We start from the raw sequence: 10,070 nt of genomic DNA on the forward strand, positions 1-10,070 counted from the left end.
GGTAAGAGAGAGCAGCTGCTTTAGGCTCCTGGTGGATGGCGGTGATAGATAACTCTCTCCTGGGGCCTGCTCCCTAGGCCTTTGGTACAGGGTCTCTTGTATCCAGGTGCATTTTGGGGGTTTCTAAGGAGGTGAGAGGAGGTAGGCATCCCCTGCAGCAGTGTGCCCTCCCACCCTCCATGCCCTCTCCCTCCACTGCCTCCCTGGACCTCTCCCTGTGAGGCTGTCCTCTACATAGGTTTTCATTAGAGGCCAAATGAATTAGGGTCTCAGAACTGGAGGGAACTTGCAAAATCATAATTATTTGTCACATACCAAAGCAGAGACTTACACAGCGTTATTTCAAAACCGGGAGTCCTAGACAGCTGGATTCTCTCACCATTAAGAGCTGGCAAAACTCCAGACAGGTGCTTATTTTAGGTAAACTTTTCATTTTAGAACTGTTTCATATTTATAGGACAGTTACAAAGATAATATCACAAGTTCCCTTATCTTCCTGCATGGTGTCCCCTGTTGTTAATGTATTACACTGCTGGGGGCGGGGCGTTGCTTTTGGTTTGCCATGTGTTATGTTTTGTAAAGTTGGTGTGGTCCTGCCTTGAACATGCCAGACAAATGTTTGATTCTCAGTGTGTCTCCATCCCCGGCCACTCCCAAAATTATTGGTATCAATCCCTGCGACCAGAGGGAAAGAAACAAGTCTTCTTCAACAAGAGAAGTTTTTATCTGATGCACACACATACACACACACACACACACACACACACATACACACACAGAGACACACGCATACACATAAGCACATGCACACACGAACACATGCACACATGTACTTGTGCACACACATTCATATACTAAATAAATCTAATTTAAAAATAAAAAGAAACAGTGGTTGAAAATGGAGTGAACACAAATGCCCCATTGATAACCACAAATTCCTAAAACATTTTAAAAATTAATTACTCATTTATAGTGTTTCCCACCTTACTAAGTTTTTATTTGTTTGTTATGCTTGAGTGTTATGGGGGTATGTGGACACACTCTTATATACGTGCACTCATTACACTTTCCACCTCTAATGCTGAGGTAGAAAATGCTCACATTGCAGATATGTGTTACCACATCTGACTTTTCCTCCTTTTGATGTGGGCTCTGAGGGTTGAACTTGGCTGTAGAAGGCTTGGCTAGCACTTGTACTTACTGAATCATCTCCCCGCTTCCCAATCCTCATTAACAACCGGTGAAAGGCCTAATATATCCTCAGTACCGTGACATCTTGCTGTTCTCTCACCTACTTGTTTTGAACTACTGATAGATAAAAATGAGCACCTCCTGTTTGCCTAGTCCTCCTCAGGTTGTGAATCCTAAGTATAAATTTGGGGACTGTTGACTCTTCCATGTCTATTTTATTTCTTTAAGGTTATATAGTATACCTCAACGTATAATGGAACAATTCTAGAATGTATGCTCCTAGGACAAAATGTTTCATACTGGGGGAGGGAGGAGCAATGCAGGTATTAATTATTATATGGAGAGAATCTGTCTTTGGTAGAACCCAGATACTCTTCCTTAAAGCCTTTAACCCAAGTAAATAGAAGCAACTGGAATGGTTTTTAATCAAGAAAAATGAAAGTGGCTCATTTGGAAGGTAGGCTGCTCAGCAATTAATCTTTTTATGTTTTCAGAACTCAGCTGTGGAAATGATTTTGTCAAAACAACTTTCTCTCAATGTTCAAGAAAGCATGCAAAACACCCAAGATGAGCGGAAAGTCAATGAGCTGCAAAATCAACCTTTAGAATTGGACATTATGTTAAGAAATGAACAATTAAAAGGGATAGAGGTATGGGAACATGAAAAACACTAACAGCATGATTGCATCATTTACCCAGTGCAATACAATATATTTTAATTACCAAAAACTTGCTTGTATGGAGTGAAAAGTCTTAGTTAACCTTTGCCTGATGATCAATTTGGTAACTATATAATTATGTACTAATCAGTAAGTGGTATAACTCTAACCGTTTAAGAAGTGGGAGAGTTTAATGAACAGTCGACTTCTTTCTGTTCCACAGAGTTCCTGAAACTTCAGTGAGAGTTTGGAGACTCTGAGTCATCCTCATATGTTTTCACAGGGCTGTGTGTTTTAAATCTACTGATAGGTCTGTTTTTCCTAGCAATGGGTTATTTGTTTATTCGTTGCTGTGTTCATTTGCAGTAACAATGTATTTTTAGTTATTGAACCTGAAAATCCTATATACCACCATGCTTTTAAAAATCAAACTCTAGATCAGCAGTTCCCAACCTATGGGTTGTGATCCCTTTGGGAGGGCGGAGCGTCAAACAACCCTTTCACAGGGGTCACCTAAGACCATTGGAAAACATATATATTTATATTACAGTCATAACAGTAGCAAAATTACAGTTATGAAGCAGCAACAAAAATAATTTTATGGTTGGGGGCGGAGTCACCACAACATGAAGAACTAGACTCAAGGGTCGCAGCATGAGGAAGGTTGAGAGCCTCTGGTCTGGACGGTCTCTGTCATTTCAGATGACCCTACAGAACAGTAACCATGTGTCAAAACCAGGAGAAAAGGTGATAGATGGGAACAAACAAGCTGAGTTTTCCTCTAGAAATTACAGGGATTTTAAGACAATGAGGTCTCCTAAGAGATAATAAAAGATGGCCCAGGGGTCTAGCTCCTAACGCAATTCTAGCAAAGCAGACAGAGGCATGAGAATGCGTTAGATACTCACTGCTCCCTCATGGGCTAGACATGTTATCTGAAGGAGGGAGGGCAGGGAGGGAAGTGAATGACTGTGCGTGTCTGAGTCCACATGCTGATCCGTGTGACTTCCTTTAGGAATTATATTCCCAGTTAGAAGCAAAAAGAGCAGCCACGGAACTTCTGGAACAATCTCAGCATCTCAAGCAAATGGAAGAGCGAGCCTCGGTTCTGCCCACGGCCAGATCTAACACGTGCCACTTGCGCAGTCTGCTGCAGGCGCTGCTTACCTTGAAGGCAACTACAGAAAGCCGGTACGGCCTCCTTGGTGGTTTTCAAGAGCAGCTGGCTGCAGCTGAAGCCTCCCTGAACACCTTCTTGATAGAAGCGGAAAACCTCAAAATGTAAGTGTAAGAATCCGGGGCTGGGACTCTTCGCTCCCTTGCAGGCCCAGAGCATTCCATTTTATGCTGCAGAAGGATGTCAGGACTATGACATCATGCATCGAGAGCAAGTCCATGTTGGACGCTGGCTTAGTCTGTCTGGGTTGCTCTAACAAAATGTCACAGACTAGGTGGCTTAGGAACAGCAATTTACTACTGTTTTGAGGTTGGGAGGTCCAAGGTCGAAGATGCTGGCAAACTTCGTGTCTGGTGAATCTCCCCTTTAGTTCAGGGATGTCAATCAGCCATGTCTTCCTCCTCAGGTAGAATGAGCAGCAAGGCACTTGCCTGGGGACAGGAATGGGGTTTGGGGGTTTCTCTTAGCCACTCATGTTCATAAAGGCTTCACCTCCATAGCTCCATCACCTCCCAAAGACCCCACCTCCTAATACCATTATGTGGTCACCTAGCTTTCAACATAAAACATGTGCACCTGAGACCCTGTTTCAGAAAAGCAAACAAAAGACCTGCAAGTTGGCCTGATGGGCAAAGGCACTTGCCACCAGGCTTGGCAGCCTGAGTTTGGTACTAGGGACCTAGTGGAAGGAGAGAACTATTGCCACACAAGTCTTCTACCCCATGAATAAATAAATACATGTTTTTAAAAAGCAAACAAACCTCAACAAATAAGAACAATAAAATAATTTGTTTGGGGAAAGCATAGGCATTCAAACCATAGCTGAAATATGTAAGAAAACTTTATTGTATTCATTCATTCTCTCTCTCTCTCTCTCTCTCTCTCTCTCTCTCTCTCTCTCTCTCTCTCTCTCTCTCTGTGTGTGTGTGTGTGTGTGTGTACTGTGCACTGCTTTACATATAATTTATTAAATAATAGTGTAAATATATTACATACATATATTGCCTTGTACCAATATAATTAGTTTAGATTAGCACATATTGAATATTACATATCTTAATTATTTAATTTAAATATAAATTAAAACATTTAAATGGGGGGGTCAGTAGGATGGTTCTGCAGGTAAAGTTACCTCCTGCCAAGCCTGATGGTCGGAGTTCAATTCTCTGAACCTGTGTGTCTTGATCAGGATTTCTATTGCTATGAAGAGACACCATGACCATGGCAACTCTTATAAAGGAAAACATTTAATTGGTGCTGGCTTACAGTTTCAGAGGTTTAGTCCATTATCAGCATGGCGGCAGCACACAGGCAAACATGGTGCTGGAGGAGCTGAGAGTTCCACATCTAGATGGTCAGGCAGCAGGAAGAGCAGGTGGGTCACTAGGCCTGGCTTGAGCTCCTGAGACCTCAGAGCCCGCCCCCAGTGACACACTTCCTCCAACAAGACCACACCTCCTTGCAGTACCACTCCCTAGTGGCCAAGCATTCAAAAAGCAGGAGTCTGTTTGGGGCATTCCTATGTAAACCATCACACTATGGAAAGGTAGGCGGGGAGAAGAACTCCACAAAGTTGTCCTCTGGCCTCTCCATGCACTCTATGGCATCAGTCCCCCACCCCCATCACACAGAAATAAAAATAAACATATCTTTCCTTTGGCTTTGAAAATAACAGATGGGGGGCTGGAGAGATGGCTCAGTGGTTAAGAGCACCGCCTTCTCTTCCAGAGGTCCTGAGTTCAATTCCCAGCAACCACATGGTGGCTCACAACCATCTGTAATGGAATCTGATACCCTCTTCTGCAGATAGAGCACTCATATGCAATAAATAAATAAATAAATAATCTTTTTTTAAAAAAGAAAATAACAAATGGTAGATATATAGATCTTAATATGCAAATACTTCTCATCATAAAGGTTTGCTTTATGCTTAAATCAAGTGGATTTTGTTTTCAGTAATATCCTTTAAAATAATTCTACATTCAAAAGATTAGATATTCTTGATGGAAAGGAAGGGTGATAACAAGGGGTTTGGAGACCGCGTTAGCTGCTGTGGTGTCTTAGACTAAGCTTGGGGAAAAGTTTTCCATGTACAAAGCGTTTTTACACACAGCTCTCCTTTCTTTACTCCTCTCCCTTTACTTCTCTATTTTTATTTTCTTTCTAGAGGCTCACTAGACAGTGCAACCTATCTGGGCAAAATCAAGAAGTTCCTGGAATCTGTAGAGAAAGAAAAAGGCTCCTTGAGCAAGCTTCACGTGGACTGGGCACGTTTATCCAGCCACCTGACGGCCGCGGATCAAAAGCTGGTGGAGAGCCAAACGAAGCAACTTGAATGTGGGTGGGAGCACGTAGAGCAGCTGGCTCACAGGAAGTGTTTTCAGCAAGCTACAGAGCACAGCGAACTCACCTGCCTCCTGAAGAAGGCCCAGGACATTGAAGTTTCTCTGCATCAGCAGCAACAGCAGCTGAGGCTAAGTCTGAACTCTCCTAAGCAACAGGAGGGGGGTGTGGACGTGCTCGCTGCAGCCGCTGAGCTCCAGGCAATCAAGTATGAGATTTCCGGCTTAAAGCGGCAAGCTGAGCTTCAGATGAAGAGACTTTGGGGAGAAAAGGATAAGAAAACTCTGGAAGATGCGATAAATAATTTGAATAAGCAACTGGAGGCACTGGAGCCCTTGAACCGAGAGGTAGAAAATCAGGTTAAGAAACTTGACCTTAGGAAGAGGCTAAAGGAGACACTGTCGTGGGTCAAGAACATGTTGGCGGAGCTCGGCGCCTCCATTGCCCTTCTCCCCGACGACATCCTTTCTCAGATCAGAAAGTGCAAGTTGATTCACGATGGTATTCTGGGTAAGCAGCAGGCAGTGGAGTTGCTGGTGGACGAGGTCAGAGGCATCACTCCCGGCCTTGAAGCACGTGAGAGTGACCGTTTTAATACTCTCCTGGAGGATTTACAGAGTCAATACCGAATGCTGCTTTTAAAATCAACTCAGAGGTCACAGCAACTAGAATTGAAGTTGGAAGAAAGAAGCAAATTGTTTGCGATTATAGGAAAGGCTCAGCTCACGCTTAAACAAAGCGAAGCCCTGATGGTTCCCACGAGGGAAAGAGCCTCCACGGAAGCTGAGCTGGAGTGTCGCCGGGCCATCTTGATGGCATCCCAGCAGCAGCTGCGAGATGTGGAGAGTGCAATCGCAGCACATCTTCAGGAACTCACAAACGCCTACAAGGATGCAAATGTGTTTGAGAGACTATTCCTGGATGATCAGTTAAAAAGTCTCAAGACGAGGACCAGCAGAGCCCAGAGGCTCATTCAGAATAACTGTAGCGAACTTGAACACAAGATCAAGTCTTACAGAGAGTTCTATGAAAAAGCAGCCATGCTTCAGAAAGACCTTGAGGCTGTCCAGCATGGTCTACCCCTCCCACTTTACCAGGACCTGAAGCAGGGTGCTAAAGAGGAACTCAGTGATCTTAAAGACAAGCTGGCTGCTATCCGAGGCAGTGTCGTCCAACTGTTGACATCTGAAGAAGTGTTTGACGCTAATGGGCTAAGCTGGGATGGCTCACTGCTTGAACAGTTACAAACCCAGGTGTTTGAAAGGGAAAGGGAACTGGAAGAAAAAATTAAGCAGCTGGACACGTTTTTCATAGAGCACGACAGATACCAAGCGTTGCTAAGTAAGATAGGGGCTGTGGATTTGCAGATTAAGGAAAGGGCCGAACCGCTGCTGCAAGTCCCCAACATGTCGCCAGAAAGTACCTTGCTCAATGCACAGATTTTGATTCAGAAAATTGAAAAAGCAAAATGTTTGCGTGATGAGATAATGAAGAAATTAAGCAAAAGTGAGGCTTTTGACGACTCGTTCAAAGAGAGTCAGATGGTGCAACTAAAGCTAAACGCAGAAGAAAATGCCAGGCTTCACGAGGCCCTCCAGAACCTGATGCTAGAATTGCAACAGAAAGGAGTGGGTGAAGAGGCTTTCCAGGATAAACTAGAAAATTCTCTACATGTTCTAAAGCAAATAAAGTCTCGGCTCCAGCAACCTTTATGTGTAAATTTGGGGCTTCAACATATTCAAGACGAGAAAGAGACTTGGGAAGCATTTGGTGAGCAAGTTCGGGCAGAGGTGTGTGTTGTTAGAGCCCTGAGGGTCACTGAGCAACAAAGAGAAGAAAACACTTCGGGGACCAGTGGCGCGGAGGCCAAACGCTGTGACATGGAAGGTCTTCAAACGGAGCTTAGCAAAAGCATTGATTTACGCACTGTAAGTTGTCTTTGAAGTTGGGGGTTTAAGGCAGCGATCCTTACTGGTTGTTTTGGTCCGGTATTTGTACTGGCAGTACTTGTAAAGGCAGTGCAGGTTCTATAGGAGGAATCACTGCAGGGAGGCAACGGTCTGAAAGAAAGGCCATGAGCCACTTTATCATGTTAACTCATTCAGTATCAGACTTTGAGCGCCTCATAAATTAGAGAAAGATGGAGTTGATATCTTTGTTTCCCTCATTAGCACCTTTGACCTCAGAACAATTTTTTTTTTTTTTTGAGATTGGAGAAGTATGGTGTAGAAGAAAGAACAGCAAGTGATAACTAATGTTTATTTAGAATTTACATGGTGCTGGCAGTTGGGGGTGGAGGCTGTTATTGTTAGCCTTGTCCAATGGAAAATCGAGGGCTCATGACAGCACGCTTGTGCCTAGCATGTGCAAAGCTCCCGGGTCCAATTCCCAGCATTGGGGAAAAAAAAAAAAAAAAATTAAAGTAAGAAAATTGAATCCCAGAAACATGTGAGGTAGAGTAGTGATAAATCAGAATTCAAATCACCATTTGTCTAAGTCTACAGCAGGCATCCTTAATTTAATTTAAATGTAAGACCCATTGGCCAAATCCTGCCCATAGTGCTTAGTTTATAAATAAAGTTTTATTGGGGCACAGCTGTGTCTATTATTTAGGTAACGACTTCAGTCTGTAGAATCGGGAAATTTGCTTCTCTTACTCAAAGAGTTGGTATTAGCTACTGGGGGTGAATGCTATAGAAATATAAAGTGTGCTATTTAAATAGTGTTGTAAGAAATGCTGAGAAATTCTAATACTTCTTTTGCTTTTAAGAGTTTGGAGAAGCACTCTATATGACTCATGCCGCCCATGAGTAATTTGATTAGAGCTGGCCAGGAAGAGGTCTTTAAATTCACTTGCTATTTTCATGACAAGACTGAGGTGTAGGGACATTCAGTCATGTGCCTGAGCTGCAATTGATGGCAGATAAATAGTATTCATTTGAAACACAAGAGATCTGGCTTTTTGGCTGCTTTTTATGTGTTCATAGATATTAAGGTTATAGATATTACGTACAATGCTTTATTTAACTCATAGCCTGGTGCCAGAATTCTAGGGTAGGAATTATATACCAGCTGGCAGGATTAGCGAGATGCTATTTTAAATTTGAATTAGATTTCTTAGAAAATACGACTTTTTTCTTTTAGTTACTCATGTTTAAATATTAACAGAATACTGTAAAACCTGTGAGAATTGAGCAGCCAGCTCTCCTAGGAGTCAGAGAAATGGGTGAATGCATCATATTTGAGAATAGCAAAAATCCCCCAAGCTGGGAAATTGTCTGACTGTGTTTAATCTCCGATTCACCAGAATGCCCTGGATGATGCCTGTGAAAGCATAAGCCGCTATGACGAGGTAATCACCAGGGCAGTGGGGACCGCTGTGTCCCTGGAAGCCATGCTTTTATCATACAGAATAGACCTTCACAATCCCAAAGAATCACTGGAGCCGATGCGTTGTAAGCAAGAGGAATTGCAGTTGGCAGTCGCTGACTTACGGAACCTCACAGAGACATTGGAGGCTATCTCTAGCCCGGAAGCCAAAGAGCAACTTCAGTGTGCTCTGCAAGCTCTGGAGTCCAAGAACTCAGCCTTGAAGGCAGGGCTGGAGGCCCAGGAGGCTGAGGATGAAAGGTGGGTTGCCCACACCTTTAGGTAACAGGACCTCGTTTTTTTCCTTGTCTTTAGAATTCACATGCACATCAGAGAAAATCTGAAGATGGGAAGGTTTAAAATGTTACCAAAGAAAACCATGTTAAATGCTGGGCGTGGTGGCGCACATCTTTAATCCCAGCACCCGGGAGGCAGAAGCAGGGGTATCTCTGTGTGAGTTTGAGGCTAACTTGGTCTACAAAGCAAGTCCAGGACAGCCAGAACTACAAGAGAAACCCTCTCTTGGAAAACAAAAACAAAAAACAAAACAAAAGAAAAACCTTTGGGCTGGAGAGATGGCTCAGAGGTTAAGAGCACTGGTTGGTCTTCCAAAGGTCCTGAGTTCAATTCCCAGCAACCACATGGTGGCTCACAACCATCTATGAGATCTGGGGCCCTCTTCTGTCCTGCAGGCACACATTCAGGGAGAATACTATACAAATAAATAAAAGTTTAAAAATCTTAAAAAAAGAAAAAGAAAAAAAAACCATATTAAAACTTTGATCAACTTTAATTTTTTTTTAGTATTTGATACATATAATACTATATATAAAATGTGTAGATAGTATAAGAGGTGATGACAGAACAGACATCTTTCTTTATAAGCAAATTGTCCAAGATAAACCTCATTATATTGAATTCTCTCATGGGCTCTTTCTTCTCCCCTTATTAGGGAATCACCTATGCCCTAAACTTTATATTATTGTAATATTTTCTGTGTTTATGTCCTGTCCATAATGTTTATTCTTTTATTCTGTAACTCCATATTTTTCAAACTCATCACTTGGACTGTAAGATTCAGTCACATTCTTCTCCACAGCACACTTAACTAACTGTTAAAGGACATTTGAATGGTTTCCAGTCTCTTACATTGAGCAACAGTGTAGGAGCCTCCCTGGGGTATATAAGGGTGTGGTAGCCCAGGGCATGGGATACATAATCTAATTGTCCGACTCCTTGCTGGCACTTGTCATTAAACAGTAAGGGAGGGCTGGAAGATGGCTCAGCATGTAAGACTGCTTGCTTTGTAAACATGAGGACTTGAGTTCTAA

The 10,070-nt window shown here is 42.8% G+C and overlaps 1 protein-coding gene across 1 annotated transcript in view; it reads left to right on the forward strand.

The window, feature by feature from the left end:
• The window catches only part of Syne2 (spectrin repeat containing nuclear envelope protein 2), a 316,624-nt gene that overhangs the window by 159,045 nt on the left and 147,509 nt on the right, over positions 1–10,070 (forward strand). Inside the window, exons 46-49 of the mRNA XM_051147456.1 lie at positions 1,686–1,841; positions 2,866–3,131; positions 5,195–7,298; positions 8,678–9,000. Of these exons, the coding sequence (XP_051003413.1) occupies positions 1,686–1,841; positions 2,866–3,131; positions 5,195–7,298; positions 8,678–9,000 (2,849 nt within the window). The remainder of the gene's footprint in view (positions 1–1,685; positions 1,842–2,865; positions 3,132–5,194; positions 7,299–8,677; positions 9,001–10,070) is intronic.

Source organism: Acomys russatus, chromosome 1, assembly GCF_903995435.1.
Source record: "Acomys russatus chromosome 1, mAcoRus1.1, whole genome shotgun sequence".
In the NCBI taxonomy this organism is placed as follows: Eukaryota; Metazoa; Chordata; class Mammalia; order Rodentia; family Muridae; genus Acomys; species Acomys russatus.